General features: G+C 43.5%; 2 protein-coding genes across 12 annotated transcripts; one reads left to right on the top strand and one right to left on the bottom strand.

Moving 5' to 3' along the window:
* Positions 1-3996: 3996 nt before the first annotated feature.
* On the bottom strand, positions 3997-13328 carry LOC134284758 (uncharacterized). Of its 11 annotated transcripts, none has more exons than XR_009995924.1 (3): positions 5439-13328; positions 5314-5375; positions 3997-5253 (listed from the first exon to the last, which is right to left on the bottom strand). XR_009995924.1 is itself a non-coding variant. In XM_062844004.1 (3 exons), the coding sequence occupies exon 3, from the start codon at positions 12318-12320 to the stop codon at positions 6153-6155; it is 6168 nt and encodes a 2055-aa protein (XP_062699988.1). In that variant the 5' UTR covers positions 12321-12669; positions 12725-12792; positions 12853-13328; the 3' UTR covers positions 3999-6152. The 11 variants fall into 11 exon arrangements, 4 of the variants coding, with proteins under 4 accessions (XP_062699988.1, XP_062699990.1, XP_062699987.1 ...); XR_009995923.1 differs by having other exon boundaries at positions 3997-5375; positions 5439-5523; positions 5584-13328; XR_009995922.1 differs by having other exon boundaries at positions 3998-5130; positions 5186-5253; positions 5314-13328.
* Positions 13329-14449: 1121 nt separating this feature from the next.
* LOC115269565 (bis(5'-adenosyl)-triphosphatase enpp4) lies at positions 14450-15197 on the top strand (the record flags this gene model as incomplete). Its single annotated transcript, XM_062844001.1, is given in 1 exon segment — positions 14450-15197. A coding segment is annotated over 1 exon segment (423 nt), but the record flags the coding sequence as incomplete, so codon positions are not given.
* Positions 15198-16925: the final 1728 nt, after the last annotated feature.

Here is a 16925-nt window from a genome sequence, read left to right as displayed (position 1 = left end):
AAGAAGGGCCACCTGAAGTAAAACTGCAGGATGAACAAAAGGGTTGTAAATCTGGCTTCTGGTTCCAAGTTGGTGGTGTTCATGGCGGACAGCGGTTCAGCTTAGCAAGAGAGCGACAGAAAACTGAAATTTCTGCTAGATTCGGGTATTAGCGAGCATCTAGTGAACTCGAGAAAAACTATTCTCGTAGCTGAAGGAACTGGAACACAAGGTTATGAACGCGGCAAAGCATGGCGAATCTCTGGTCGCAAACAAATCAGGCGTGATCAAAGGATTGAGTAACCGTGGAGTGATCATGGAAGCAAGAGATGACCTGTTCGTGCCGTCTCTTCGAAAGAACCTGTTGTCCGTTAAGAAGTTGACAAACACTGGAGTTGAAGTCCTGTTCAATGGAAATATGTATTGCAATCCTGAGGAAAGATGGCGTCGGCGACGGCGCACCTCCGTGGAAATCTATACGTTCGGAAGCTCGAAGTTCATCAGGTAAGTACTAACATGGTAAATGTTGAAGACATCAAGCTGTGAAGCCGCCGCCTCGGCCATTTAAGTGTAGGAAGCATGACGGTGCTAGTTCGAGAAGATCTTGCAGCTAGTCTTGCAGCTGGTGTGAAGCAAGGGGAATGACATATCCTTTTCTAACCGGAATATCCGCATTTATCCTTTTCTAACCGTCGCTAATCGCGTCTAACTTCTGCTCACTTAGCAGCTCGCTTAGCAACGGTTAGCGACGGTTAGAAGCGGATAAATGCGGATATTCCGGTTAGAAAAGGATATGTCATTCCCCTTGGTGTGAAGTTCAAACCACAGAAACTGGATTTTGGCGAAGCTTGTGTCCTCGGTAAGCATTGCAGAGATCCTTTCAACGGCTCGCGGAAAAGAGCAATAAGGCCACTTCAATGGATCCATTCGGACGTGTGCGGACCAATAGAACCGATGTGCTGAGACAGTGGTCCAGATTTGAAAATACCTGGCAAAAATTCTCAAATCATAGTAGTCTGCTAGTTTTAGCCAAAATGAATGTATTGGAACATGATTTAGCACTTTATTTCATGTTAATGGCATTTTCATTATTTGTCGAATTCTTCGAACAAAATATGCGTTTATCATACAATTGGACTATACCGTATATTCACCGCTGTAAAAGTCACGCTGGAAACCGAGATAAGGGCCAGCAAAAAGGCCTGCTTTGAGGGTCAGAAGTGCCAATGCGAATGCGTGGGGTGATGCCTCCCTACAGGATCGTGATGGCCAAGCCGAGAGGTGCAATGGCAGTTTTCGCGTTAGGGAAGATTCAAAAATTACGTCCATCGTTTTTCGAGATTTCTACCGTATGCGTGATAATGTTTGCACCATCGTACAAATAAGGTACCCATATCATCTGTACACACAATGTCTTGGTTTTTATTGCATGCACGTAAGCTCTAACTCATATCACAGTAGGTTGTGGGTAAAAAAATCCAATTTCTTAAGTTTAAAATTTGCACCATGAAGGGGTAGCAGCGGTAGTCGGGACTTGTCCACGCGCAAATGTTAAAAAAGACATTTCAGGAGTGTTCAGGAGAATCGTAAAACAGTCTTATGTCGTTTTCGTTTTTACGGTGCAGCTACACCGGTGCAGCACTTTTGCACCGAAAACGTTCGTTTTTGATTTTCGTGCTACACCGGTGTAGCACTTTTTCTGCACCGCTCATGATAGTGCAGCACTCAGAAAATCGGGAGTGTAGCAGGTGTACACCGCATCCACCAATCAGCGCTTGCAAAGTTGTCAATATTTTGGTTTTTATACACGCATACCAATGCAACTACACCAAAAACGTTCGTTTTTTCAACGAAAAGTGTAGCACGAAACGGTGTAGCACCGCCGCAAAAACGAAAACGACATTAGACCGAAAAAAAGCAAGGGCAACTATTCCCGAAGGTGTCCACTGGTCGTCCAAGGTTAACATGGATTAAAAAAGCTGTCGCTGCCACCAAAAATAAGATTTGGGTGAATTATATGCGCTCAATGAGAAAAATGGCAAAGAAACGCGAAATCAGCGACTTAACGGCATGGCATATCGAAAAGGAAAATTACGATGGCCTTTATGATCCTTCGACCATAGAAAAAAAACTTACATTATTACCAATGGCATCCAGGAGCTACGAGTAGCGCCATATAAGAAAGTCTTGCATTTGCCCGAACGCAACCTCCGTTTTTTTCGATTTCCGAAAAACTATCGATCCGTACCAAATTCCAGAATCAATAGTTATTATAACTTTTGTTTGTGTGTCAATGTCTACACCATTAGGCAATGTCAAAATAAAAAAATAAATTCAAAAATTGTTGATCATGACTTTGACACTACCACGGATACTTTTCGACATTTGCGCGTGGACAAATCACGAGCTAGGTTGCCAATCAGTCATTATGCAAGTGTTAAACTAAGAAAATCAACACTTTTTATTCACAGCCTACTATGATATGAGTTATAGCTTAAATGCCTGCAAATACATTGTCTTCACAAGTAAAACTGGAATTTTATTTAACGATGGTGCAAACATTATCACGCATACGGTAGACCCCCTCCCCTCCTCTGTCACGCAATTTCCCTATACCCAATACACGTACTGTCATACTTTTCTAGACCCCCCTCCCTCCCCCAAATGTTGGACGTAATTTTTGAACGTTCCCTTATAACACTAGTATTTACCCTTCTTTTGTAAGACAGCTGGGGCGCTGGGGACTGAGTCTGGCGATGAGCAGAAGATCACCGATGAAGGAACTTGCGGCTGCGGGACGCCTCCGAACGGTAATGTATTTTATGCAATTCAGTATCATAATTTGTATTTTATTCAACTCATTTTGGTATCATAATGGCCGATTTTTCCGAACTGGTTCATTATGCAACTGAAATGAGTTGCATAATGAAAAATAGTTGTATAATGTTCATAATGCAACTGATTTGAATTGCATTATGAACATTATGCAACTCAAGTGAGTTGCATTATGAAAAAAAAATCATTGGATAAAATTTTGTATGGAACTCGTTGCAAAACTCGATTATTCAGCACTCTTCGTATTTATCCAACTCGGCAAGCCTCGTTGGATAAATGTACGACTCGTGCTGAAAAAATCAACTTTTTGCAACTCGTTACATAAATTACTATTATACAATTCAGTATCATAATTTCTATTTGATATAACTCATTTTGGTATCATAATGGCCAATTTTTCCGAACTGGTTCATTATGCAACTTAAATGAGTTGCATATTGAAAAATAGTTGCATAATGTTCATAATGCAACTTATTTGGGTTGTATTATAAATATTGTGCAACTCAAATGAGTTGTATAATGAAAAAACCATTGCATAATAGTTATTTATGTAGCGAGTTGCAAAAAGTTTATTTTTTCAGTACGAGTCGTACATTTATCCAACGAGGCTTGCCGAGTTGGATAAATACGAAGAGTGCTGAAAAAATTGAGTTTTGCAACGAGTTCCATACAAAATTTTATGCAATGATTTTTTCATAATACAGTGACGATTCGTTCGTTGAGAGCTCGTTAGATGGGCTGTCTCGATGGTTGGATGTTCACTGGTTGGGGCAAAATCCAACTAAAAAGAACTGTCAATGTCAAAATAGATATCAAAACGAGTTTGACGTTTGACCGCCGTCGCATCACAGCTCCTGTATAAAGAACGTTTGCGCAAGTATGTGATTGTTCCCTGACGTATTTCTTGTCACTGGGGTGTGTCTAGAGCATTTTGATCAGTTGTCAGTTGCCCAAACGAACGAACACGATTCGCTAATCGGGGTGCAGTCGTGACCCAACCAGCGAATCCGAACTGTACAACCCATTTGAGTTGCATAATGTTCAGATGTTCATAATGCAACTCAAATGAGTTGCATTATGAACATTATACAACTATTTTTCATTATGCAACTCATTTCAGTTGCATAATGAGCCAGTTCGGAAAAATTGGTCATTATGATACCAAAATAAGTTATATAAAATGTAAATTATGATACTGAATTGCATAAAATTTTGTATGGAACTCGTTGCAAAACTAGATTTTTTTTTTTGCACTCTTCGTATTTATCCAACTCGACAAGCCTCGTTGGATAAACCCGTAACGTGGGTAGATCACCTTGGGATGGTACGTTACGGTGTAAGATCTACCATTTCAAGTTTTGATCTTGCTATTTTCCAGCCTGGTTTATTTAAATGCAGGAACATTCCAGGATCAAAATTTGGTGTACATTTTTACACTATTTAAATTTTTTTTATTCTATTTATTTTTCACTGCTAATATACCGTTTTTTTCAGAGGGATGGAGGTAAATTAAAACTATACATAAATAACAATTTACAAAAATATAACAGTGGAGAACGTATCACAATTTAATACTTTTTTCTATTTCAGATTTACAAGCAGGCAATCAGCGATCAAAACGGCGAAGCATCTCTTTCTTTAGAAAGGTCAATATTACCGTACGATACAGTGACAAGTAGACTACGTTTTCCGCGTCGATTTATTCGTGCCGTCGTGCCGAGTACCATAATTTCGGTTTTTTAACGATGTTTTTTTTCGTTCATCACATTTTCAACTTATATTACGCGTCGCGAACATTCGCGGATAATAAATATGTACAACGGTTTTATTATCCGCAATCTTATTAACACGGGAACGCGGAAAAAAATAATAATATGTACAAGCACATAGATGAAACTCAGAAGCAACGATTCTAGTTGTTTAGTTGTCCAGTTTTGTCGTAAAGCTACGGCGCGGGTTTCGGTTTTTCAGCATTGGCAGTAACACTAAACGAAATTGCATACAGTTTATTTTCTGACTGAGAAACGATAAGCTTAAAACGTGCGTTATTACGAGTTGATCCGACATAAGCGTGGTTTAAAAAATATTCATACCCGTTATATAATTAAATTTAATACACAAACATACAATAAAATTATTGTATTCTTCCGACAGCCGGCTGGCGGAAGACTAAACCATATCAAGGGTTGCATAGCTCACATCACTTACCAATGTGAATCCAGATCTATGGAACTATCTATCCCTTCCCTTCCTGTTGTGGGAAGCGTGGGCGTAGAACACGAATCTGGATAGCTGCTTTACTGCGCAACTTCATAGCTGCAATATATTTCATTGAGTAATTTTTATACAATATTTCGATCATAATACTCACATTTCTGTGTTGCGAGGTATTTTTGCTCCCTAGACCTTCTCAAATGGACAACCGTTCTAAATTCAATCCTACAAAATCCAATTCTAATTCATGTCGCAATAACCATTCTTGGGTTTCGCATTACTTACTGTGCACCCCTAGTACGATAGTTGCACTGTCGCTACAACTGCAAGGCCGAACAATACGCCGTCTATAATATCCAGGGAAACTACTCAGTACACAATAGAGTTAAATTTCTGTTCGTCTGACTCACCTAATGAATTCTAATTGCACTGTTCTAGTCAGTACTCACAACGCGTAATCAATAGTATTCAAATATTCTAGGCTCAATCCAATATCTAAGGAGTTCAAATTATATTATTAATTTTGATTTCGAATGCTCAACACTGATAACTTACAGGCTAAAGAATTAACAAACTGTTTTGCTAGTCTATTATAATGAACTGCCAATCTTGTGCCACCTGATAACAAAAAAAAATAACATCTACCACATCTCCTCACGCCTTTGTAGTGTTAGTCATACCCCAAATGATTTGACCATTAAACGGTGCTCGAGGGAATGACCAGTTGTCTCACCGCCTGTGTGGTTTGATCGTTTCGCACAGTGGTTGCGACAACATTCCCCTCCCCGTGAACAACTGGATCAGCCCTGGCGCCGTCTCCAAGATCTTCTCCACTCTCCTTCCGTACATCCAAAACTGCTAGCTTGACCGCCGGTCTGGAAAACACTCCTTTGGTGGTCTGAACCTTGGCACTCCTAACGTGCCCTCCTTTACCTTTTGTTACGTCCAATACACGGCCTTTCATCCACGAACTTCTCACCTTATCATCCATTACTATCACGATGTCTCCTGGTTGTATTGGCTTCACCGAATCGAACCACTTAGATCTCCTGCTCAGTATCGGCAGGTATTCCCGAACCCACCGTTGCCAAAATCCATCCACCAATCGTTGTGCAAACTTGTGGCTACTTCGCAAAGCTGATCCGGTATCTACTGGTTGTGTTGCTGGTTGCTTTATTCCGTTGGACCCATACAGCAGAAAATGATTCGGCGTGAGGGCTTCCTGCTCCGCCGATTCCAACGGAATGTATGTTAGCGGACGTGTTGTTGACAACAGCTTCAACTTCCAGTAGTATTGTTTGCAGTACTTCGTCGTTCGGGAGTCTTGCCGACTCTGTTATAGCTTTCATTCCCGTTTTCACGGATCTGACCATTCTTTCCCACGGGCCACCCATGTGCGGCGCCGCGGGAACGTTGAACTTCCATGTTGTGTGAGCGTTCGTAAATGTGGCTGCGCATTCTTCGTTAATGCTTCGGATTTCTTCTACCAAAAGACGACTCGCTCCGACGAAATTTGTAGCGTTATCTGAATATACCTCCAGTGGTGCGCCTCTTCTTGCTACGAATCTCCGGAAAGCCATCACACAGGACTCCGTGGAAAGGCTGTGCACGACTTCCAGATGGATCGCTCTGACCGTCAAACATGTAAAGAGCGCTACCCACCTTTTGTCTGTCTTTCGTCCAATATTGACTTCTAGGGGCCCAAAATAATCAATTCCCAGGAACGTGAAAGGACGAATGAAGGGCGTTAGACGTACTCTGGGTAACGCTGCCATCATTGGAGCACGAGGAACTGCTTTTTTCACTTTGCAGAGTTGACACTCACGTGTAACTTTGCGTATCACTGTTCGTAAACCGGAAATGTAATACAGTTGACGGATTTCGTTGTGCACTGTCTCTCCATTAGCATGTAGGTATTTCCGATGGAAACTGTCCACTAAAAGCGTTGTGCCGGCATGGCTCTTTGGAAGAATTATTGGATACTTCGTATTGTAAGCCATATTTGGTGCTTTCTCCGTACGACTACCCATTCGTATTATACCATTTTCATCTAGGAATGGTGACAAAGCATACAGCACACTAGATTTTGATAGGCTCCTCTCCTCGCTGTTATGACCTAGTAAAGCAATCTCATCTGGGTATTCTTCAGCCTGAATTTGTCGCACGACCGCTGCCTCCGCCTTGGCGAATTCATCTTTCTGAAGGATTTTGTAGCTGCTGCGCGTGTTTCGACGTCTCTTAAAGATTGCTATGGCTCTGTACACATATGCTGCTGTTCTGATAAGCCGGTTCCAGTTAGAGAAGCGCGTCCAATCAAACGTACGCTCCATGATCTTCACGTGGTGTAGGAACATAGGCCGCAGCTCTTCAATGGTTGCACCAACCACCTTTTGGTTAATCGGCCAAGTCTCATTTGGTTGATATAGAAAAGCTGGACCTAGATACCATTCCTGATGTGGCTGAAAACTTGGCCCACTACCCCACTTTGTTGCTATATCAGCCACGTTTAACTTAGTGGGAACGTATCGCCACTCATCAATGCAAGTTAATGAGAGAATTTCAGCGACTCGAAACTCCACGAACTGATGGTAACGACGTCGTTGCGAACTCAACCAAGACAAAACCGTCGATGAGTCTGACCAGAAGTAACGGTGCTCTATTGGTATTGTTAGAGAAGAGCCAATGCTTTGCGCAAGTCGTGCGCCTAGCATCGCTGCTTGTAGCTCAAGCCGCGGAACTGACAACGGCTTCAGTGGTGACACTTTAGTTTTCGCCATAACCAGCGTACATTTTCGTTCGGTCCCGGAATCCACTCGTAGGTACGCCACACCCGCATACGCCATTTCACTGGCATCGACAAATACGTGGAGCTGTAGATGTTGCAGTTTCTCTCCACTGAAATAACACCGGGGAACTCGCACTTCGCTCAGCTGGTAGAGTAGCTCAATCCAGCGGTACCAGGTGTCATGTAGATGTCCAGCAATTGGTTCATCCCATTCAGTTCCAGATCTCCAAATCTCCTGCATTAATATCTTCCCATGCACCACGTAATGGGCTACCAAACCAAGCGGATCGAATAGTGACATCACTGCCCGTAGGACTTGACGCTTTGTCGGCACCATACCGCTCTTGACTAATTGCTGAATACTTGGTAGCGCCAGAGTATCAAAGGTGAATACATCCGCTGTTACTGACCATACCATTCCTAGAATTCGCTCAGTTCCATCCTGCTTGTCCAAATTCAATGACTTGACATCTGTTTTCACTGGTTCTCCCAGTCGTGACAACACCGTCGAGGAGTTTGACTGGAATTTTCCTATTTGGAACCCCGCTGCTGCATGAATCATTTTAACTTCTCCGACCAATTCAACCGCCTCTTCTTCTGTATTCACGCTATCCAGAAAATCATCTACGTAATGGTTTTTTATGATTCCTTCCACGGCTCTTGGAAAGGATTCAGCAAACTCGAGTGCATTCCGGTTTTTTATATATTGTGCCGTACATGGGGAACAGGTGGCCCCAAAGGTAGCTACATCCATGACGTACACTTGCACCTCGTCTTCTGGGTCGTCTCGCCAAAGGAAACGCTGAAACTGTTTATCATCATCTCTTATACGAATCTGATGAAACATTTCCGCTATGTCACCGGAAACAGCGATGTTGTGTTGCCTAAATCTCATCAAGACGGCTAACAGCGATGTAAGAAGGTCTGGCCCTTTCAATAGCAAGTCATTGAGCGATATTCCTTGAACTTTAGCAGCGGCATCCCAAATGAGGCGTGTTTTGCCAGGCTTCTTCGGGTTTTCCACTACTCCTAGTGGAAGATACCATGAGTGTTTCGTATTGGTGTCTTCCAGCTCCTGTTCCGAGGCTTTATGTGCGTAATTTTTTGCCAAGTAGCCGTTGATCTGGTCTTTTACTCGTTGTCGTAGTCCAGGATCACGCGCTAGTTTTCTTTCCAGAGACTTCAACCTTTGAAGCGCCATGGGGAAACTATTTGGAAGCGACGGATTGTCCACTTTCCAAAGCAAGCCTGTTTCAAACCGGCTTCCTGTCCGTACCGTTCTCTGCTCTAACAGTTGACGTGCTCTTTTGTCCTCTTCCGCTTCCATTTTCGTCGTGACTGTGCTCTCTTCTAAACGAAAGAACTGCTTCATGGAATCGTGTAGCGCGCGATTACTGAGCGATTCCGAATGGTGAAAGTTCACACGTTCAACAGTAGGTATCTTCTCCGTTTGCCTACCGAATACGCTCCAACCAAGCCGTGTTTTCACGGCAACTGGCCCTTCTCCTTTCCCTTCACGTAGTTTCTGTGAGGTCAGAAGGCGAACATGTTCAATACCTATGATCATACGCGGTGTCGCATTGTGATAGCTCTTGATGGGAATTCTCCTAAGGTGGGGATATTTTTCTGCCATGACTTCATAGCAGAACGACTGTCTGGGAAGCTTTAATTCCTCTACGGTGCGCACATTTCCAATTGAGAATTTCCTATTGATCCCGGCTCCTGCGACTGCAATACTGATGATGCGGGATTCCTTTTCTTCTCTTGTGATTTCTCCAGTCCACGTCAACCAAAGAGATTCTTTTGGCCCGTTGACTTCCAGCAGATCTGCTACGCCTGTCTCAATCATTGTGGTGCTAGATCCTTCATCAAGAAAAGCATAGATATCAATCTGCTTCCCGTTTCCATAAACGGTAATTGGCACGTAGCGGAAGAGAGAATATGACTGATCGAAGTGATGGTTTTGATGGGCAACTTGAGTGCTTCCAGTTGATCTCGTTGTCGTAGTAGCTGCGTTTTGTTGTGGTAGTGTCTTCCGTGGTTCGTGAAGCAGCCAGTGATGTCTGCTAGTACATCCATCCTTTCCGCATTCCTTCTTGGATCTACATGGCCACTTACGATGTGGTATAAGACAACTGCGGCAAAGATTTCTCTGTCGAATTGCCTTCCACCGGTCCTCTACGCTCATCGCTTTGAAGTTGATACATTGAAGAATCTGATGTCCACTAACGCCACAGTTTGAACAAAGTTTGGCTTGTTCATTCAGCTTCAAATCTTGTATCTTCTCAGTTTCCTTAAGTTCTTCGTGAGAGTGGACAAAGAGTTTCTCTTTCCGCCTGCTTCTCTCTTCTTTTTGTTGCTTCTGTCCACTTGGCGCATCTTCGTTTACTGTGAGATCAGAGGCAAGATCAACCATCTCCACCATGAATTCATTGAAGGTGGTGAGATTAACGTCGGCGTAGGAACGTTTGAAAGCTCCCCACTGTAACTTCAACGACGTGGGCAGTTTTCCCATTAGTTCCTGCAGCAGCATAGGATTCGCCAGGTGTGAGTCCTGTTCTGCAATGATGATATGGTCCACCAAGTTTTGAACCGCCAATCCAAACGTAATAATGGAATGAAGGTTGTCTGATTTTGGTGACGGAGTGTTGCGCACTTTTCTCAGTAGAGAGTTGATAAGGTTTTCGGGTTTGCCATACAACTTGTGCAGAGTCTCGATAACATTTGGAACTGATGCTGGAAGAAGAAGTCGGCTCCTTACTGCCTCCAGTGCTGCACCTTTCAAACATCGCTGCAATCGCGCAAGGTTTTCGGCATCGCTGTACCCGCACGTCTCCGTAGAGTTTTGGAATGAGCTGAAGAAGATAGGCCAGTCTTCTGGATTGCCTGAAAACGTTGGTAGGTCACGAGAAATAACTTGGCGAGCTGCGATTTGGGATGCGGTTGGGCCATTCTGACGTTGTAAGTGTTCGTTGTCCAATGGTGTGTACGAAGTTGTACCACGCGGTGCAAACGAGCGTGATGAAGGTGGGACAACGAAAGATGTTCCAGGTATTGAAGAACTTCGTTCTGCTGTTGACATCCTCACAGTTGCATTCTCACGGGTTTCCGTCGATGGTACTGCTACTGATGGAGCTACTATAGGAGAGCTAAAATGAACTCCGGATTGCACTATTGTCCTCGGCTGTTGCACCGGCCAAATTGCTGGCGGCTGTTGTGGTGGAATCATTCCTGGAGGAACGAGCTGAACCACAGAATACTGTCCTGCCGCTGGATACGAAGGCAATGGTTGTGTTCCTGACGTGTACACCGACGACGGGAACGTACCGCCTAAATTGTGACGGAACTGCGATCCGAAGTAAGGTCCGTTGATCTCCGACATCGTAGATGATACTGGATACACTCCTGATGGATGCTCGTTATCGGTGTGTAAGCTTCGTTGGCCAATGTTCTTGTTTGAGACCCATGACGGAATTTGCTCATGTGATTGCATTGGAGCCGTAGTTACGCCCGACTGAATTCCGCTGTGGACTTCTCTGCTATACGACTGTATTGTCGGTTGTACGTTTCCTCTTACATTGGCGACATTTCCTTCGGTCGTCACCTGACTTGTATCCCACTGTGATGGGTGTTGTACTGATATGCTCGCTTTCTGGATTGGATGCGCTGCTGATTGTTTCCCAGAAATGTGTTGGAAATTCCCAGTAGTGGAAATCGCTGCCGGTAATGGGTTTACTAGATTACTTGACGTAATCGCAACAGGGGTACTAAAGCAGATCGCTGCACTCGACCTCGCTACGACTGGCGGGGGAGGCTCATTGCTGACGATGTTATTCGCCGAGATGTCCATGTCGGCTGGTGTAAGTATCGTGCCTCCCAAGAGCGAACTATTCAGTTGCACTGGGCCTACTGCTGGGATTGAGCACTGACTGACTACGGCCGGCACTGGAGTCTCCTCAACTATCCGGTTTAACGTAGATGAACTCTGCGGGGTATGTTCTAGTTGATGGATGGTTGCATCTTCTTGCGATATATCTGCTGATTTCGTCCCACCTGTTGTTTCAACTCCGTTGGGATGTTTGGCCAACCACTTTTCCAGCCTTTCACGCTTAGTTTTCTCGCTAACTATACTGCGCCGGCTCTCCCGATCGTCTTCATCTTCCATCTGCTTGAGCAGCTCATACTTTTGCTTAAAAAACTCCTTCTCGGCTTCTATTTCCTTCATGCGGAGTCGGTTCCGCACCTCCAGTTCTTCCAAGGCCAACTTCAAACGGAGTGATCTCCTGCTCGACGTAGAACTTCGTGTAGATCTCGGAACGTTGGCGGCAATCTTCTCTGCTTCACACTGTTGGCAGCACCAAGTAGAATTCGCGGGGTTAAAGCCATCTGGTACTCCAGCGCAACCGAAATGTTCCCGCCTGTAGCATAATTCACAGTGGATCATCTCTGCCGTATCATCCATATCGCACTTTTCACAGCGGGTCCTGTTCACCTGATTGGTGGCCATACTGCGGCAGGTTTCCTCCAGACTCCGAAGGATAACTACTTCACCGATCACTTAATTGTGACACACTTGACACTCTCGACCCGAAACTGACTACGTGGTTAACTGCGAATGTGTAACGCGCGGACAGTAGATGTACTTAATACTAAACTAATGTACTGACTTTATTGATATTCACAACGGTGAATGTTCGTTGCAGTTGACCGCTGACCAATATCCGGGGCACCGTTGAGTAGAAGGTTTCGGTCCTAGACTTCTTTCCAACTTAGGATAGAAATCTATGAAGAATGTTGTGGGAAGCGTGGGCGTAGAACACGAATCTGGATAGCTGCTTTACTGCGCAACTTCATAGCTGCAATATATTTCATTGAGTAATTTTTATACAATATTTCGATCATAATACTCACATTTCTGTGTTGCGAGGTATTTTTGCTCCCTAGACCTTCTCAAATGGACAACCGTTCTAAATTCAATCCTACAAAATCCAATTCTAATTCATGTCGCAATAACCATTCTTGGGTTTCGCATTACTTACTGTGCACCCCTAGTACGATAGTTGCACTGTCGCTACAACTGCAAGGCCGAACAATACGCCGTCTATAATATCCAGGGAAACTACTCAGTACACAATAGAGTTAAATTTCTGTTCGTCTGACTCACCTAATGAATTCTAATTGCACTGTTCTAGTCAGTACTCACAACGCGTAATCAATAGTATTCAAATATTCTAGGCTCAATCCAATATCTAAGGAGTTCAAATTATATTATTAATTTTGATTTCGAATGCTCAACACTGATAACTTACAGGCTAAAGAATTAACAAACTGTTTTGCTAGTCTATTATAATGAACTGCCAATCTTGTGCCACCTGATAACAAAAAAAATAACATCTACCACATCTCCTCACGCCTTTGTAGTGTTAGTCATACCCCAAATGATTTGACCATTAAACGGTGCTCGAGGGAATGACCAGTTGTCTCACCGCCTGTGTGGTTTGATCGTTTCGCACAGTGGTTGCGACAACACTTCCCTTGTAACAAACTTCCTTCCTGTGACAACCGTGGGGATGCGGAGGTACACACGGTCTCTAGTAGCAACGGATGTCACACCAACATTCCTTCCCTTCCCCGATGACCGTAAGGACGTGGCCGGCGCCGGTACTGACAATATAAAGTTTTGAACCTTCAATATTGCACATTGAGGATGGAAAGCTACACCCAGGCCCCATCCATTTGGTTCCCTGTGCAATGTTGACCGTTCTGGTCAGTAACGGAGTAGCAACTACGAATTGTACGGTCATTTCATGCTCATGCTCATGCTCACTCGACAAGCCTCGTTGGATAAATCATGCTGAAAAAAACAACTTTTTGCAACTCGTTACATAAATCACTATTTTTTCCTTGAACCAAGCAAAATAAAAACATGAGCATGCTACTTTGCTCCCGTTTCCCCTGTTGTTATGAGCTTTTGTTTCTACTAGAGTGGCCCTTCCAGTCACTCTAGTTTCTACTGCAGCGCTTCTTGTGTCTGGTTTCGGAAGCACTCGATTTCAAGCTCCATCAAAATCCATCGAAATGATTAAAGCTCCGATCAATGATAGATAAGGTACACAGAGGCAAGATGTAACAGGTGGGCCAAAATGAAACACGTTGTTTAGAAAAATATTTCAATTCAATTTTGAAGTTTGTCCTTTATCAAAAGATTGTTTGAATAAAAGCTATGGTCCACTGCACGAATTTCTGCTGGCCTGCTTACTCTCACACGAAATTTGACGTTTGAGCGGTGCCGACACCGCTCAAACGTCAAATTTCGTGTGAGAGTAAGCAGGCCAGCAGAAATTCGTGCAGTGGACTATAGGGCACTGCATGAAATTCTCTCCTTCTCTTTCACTCGTACAGAAATGTTGTAAACAACAAGGCCAAGAAACGTCAAAATCCCATACAAAATCAAAACAGTGCAGTGCCCTATATGTCTTCATTGTTTATTGATTAGATAACATCACGCTAACCCGCTGTTTTATCTTCCCCTATCCGTTTTAACTTGCCCCGGTGTACCTTATCGCGGCATTTAACTGTCATCGAGACAACAATCATCGTTCGCTCGGATCAGCTGCTGTCAGTCGTGTCATCGGTGTCATCTCATCAGTCGCTCCGCAACGAGCTCGCGAGTCGAACGTCAGTCAGTGAGCTGAGAAACAACAGTTCCAACAACACGTAAAAAGCGAGAGAACGGACGAAAACAGTGAAAAAATCAAAATAAAAATAGTGAATTAGTCGCCAGAAGGGGAAAAAACTGAAATTGAAGTGATTATTGTTTCCTCCGAACGCTGCTGCCCGCGAAGCATTCGTCCGTGAAGGAAGTGCGAAAACAATGCATTTGGTGTGTGATTGTCCAGCAGCAGCAGAATCATCTCCAAGGTTGTAGTGAACGAACAAGGAAAATCGTCAATCAACAGTTATGATTCCCAGTTTGATGGCCGCACTCCAACGGCACCGATGGCTGTTTGCCTTGGTTGTACTGCTCAGGGCATCATCCGAAGCTATTGCCACGGGAGGCGGATCGACGGCGCCGTCTTCGGCTGCGGCAGCGGCAGCGACACCAGCTGCCCTCATCGTGGTGTCGTATGACGCATTCCGGACCGAGTATCTGAGGCGCAATAGCACGTCCTTTATGAACGAGCTGAGGCGGAATGGAACCACGGCGGAATACCTGCGAAATGTGTTCCCCACGAAAACGTTCCCCAACCATCATAGCATCGCCACCGGAGTTTATCCGAACCAGCACGGGGTGATGGCCAACGAAATCTACGATCACATTCGGGGGAAGTTCGAGTACTCGTACGAGATGTACCACTTCAGTGACGACATCGTGCCAATCTGGGTGAGTATGGGTGGTGGGGTTGTAGTTGCTTATCAGCTGCTATGCAGGGCGGGAACGATGAATGTGTAATCCGTAGGTAAACCGGTAAACTGACCAGAGTTGCGTCCCGTTTTCGTGACCTTAATGTTTGAATTGTACAAGCAAAAGGCAAATATTAGGTAGGCGCCACGTTATATCTGGGCAGTGATTGACTTTCAGCTGTTCTTGGAAATGATTTGGTCAATCATGACATTTTTAGTTCGTAAGTCGTTTAGCAACATCAGGTGTGCTTCTGAACATTCAAACGTAAAGCCTCCTCGAACACCGTGCTAGCAATGTGGCGCCTATTGGCGTTGGTACATAGACATTTTTTTTTATCATTCTGGGAATTTCTTACGGAGATTATCTAGATACACAATGCAGGCCTGCACAGCTTTTTTTTTTTCGTTTTTCGAGTTTTCTATATTTCGCGCGTTTTTTACTAGTCAATGATGTGGGAAAAAATTCTGTGTATTCAAAAATAACGATAAGTATTGAACCGAAAAGTCAAACAGAGTAACAAGAAATTATTGTATAATTTCTGTTACTGCCAATGAAGAACCCATGCTGTTGCCAGTGATTGATAAAATACTTATCTTGATATGAGAATACACGCAATACCACGCAAAGATAAATACTGTATCACTTTGTTGGATTTAGTCAGAAATCGAATCGATAGATCCTTTTATACTCAATATCCGTGGGATAATCCATTGACTATGAGTACCCTGGACTTGATTACAGCTTCCGCTCGATAACTGGGCTTTGTCGACAGTCCAGTAAGCGAGCACCGCTCGATAACTGGACTGAGCTTCCGGAGCCGGAGGCTATTGTTATATTTTGTTTTGTTTACCGATTTGTAAAATGTGAGGTTATATTTCGCTTATTTTTGACAGATAACTGCTTTTTAACTCGACTTTGCCCCAGTTATCGAGCGCCCAGTTAAAAAGCAGTCCAGTTAAAGAGCAGTCAGTTATCGAGCGGATGCTGTATATCTTCCAGGGAACTTCTGTGTTAGGCATATGGTCGTGTTATGTGCTTTGCAGTAATGATTTTAGTAGTTTAATACATAAGCAAACACTTCCGCAAACATCAGATCTTCAAGTCTTCTAATATAGTAATACTAATAATAGTAATATATAGTGCAGCGGACATTTGTTGCAGTCAGTTACTGCCCCCGCTCCCATAACAGTTCCATTTGATTTTAGGGCCTACGTAACAGCTAGCGGCTGCTAGCTTTAGTCTTGACCTGGGCCCAGGTCAGATTTCTATCGACTTCCTCGATTTCCTTGTTGAGGCTTCGTTGTCGAAGTGTAACTCTCGATTATACTTTCAATCATCACAAGAATTGTGTATAGTAATTAATTGAAATACAAACTTTTTGATCCATTTGTTTATTAAGTCGGATTGTACGTCTGTTAACAGAAATTGGACATTTTACTATGTGGAAAAAACACATATGACAGAGCATGGAATGAAAAAAGAGAGGCATTCAGCTGATAATAAATGTAACGAAACAGGAATGAAAAAATGAAAATGTCAATATTTAGGTATTTTGGATCTTCGATTTTTTTACATTCTGGATTCAACAAAGGTATTCTATTTTCCGCATCATTATGTGTTGAAGCCGAATACAATACGCCTTCCAAGGTCAGTTAAGCACAGTGTATGTCCTAGCGAAGGTAGGCATTTAACGCAGATTACTACACC

The sequence above is a fragment of the Aedes albopictus genome, unplaced genomic scaffold (genome assembly GCF_035046485.1).
Source record: "Aedes albopictus strain Foshan unplaced genomic scaffold, AalbF5 HiC_scaffold_717, whole genome shotgun sequence".
Lineage (NCBI taxonomy): Eukaryota > Metazoa > Arthropoda > Insecta > Diptera > Culicidae > Aedes > Aedes albopictus.
This window is presented reverse-complemented; position numbering and strand designations above follow the sequence as displayed.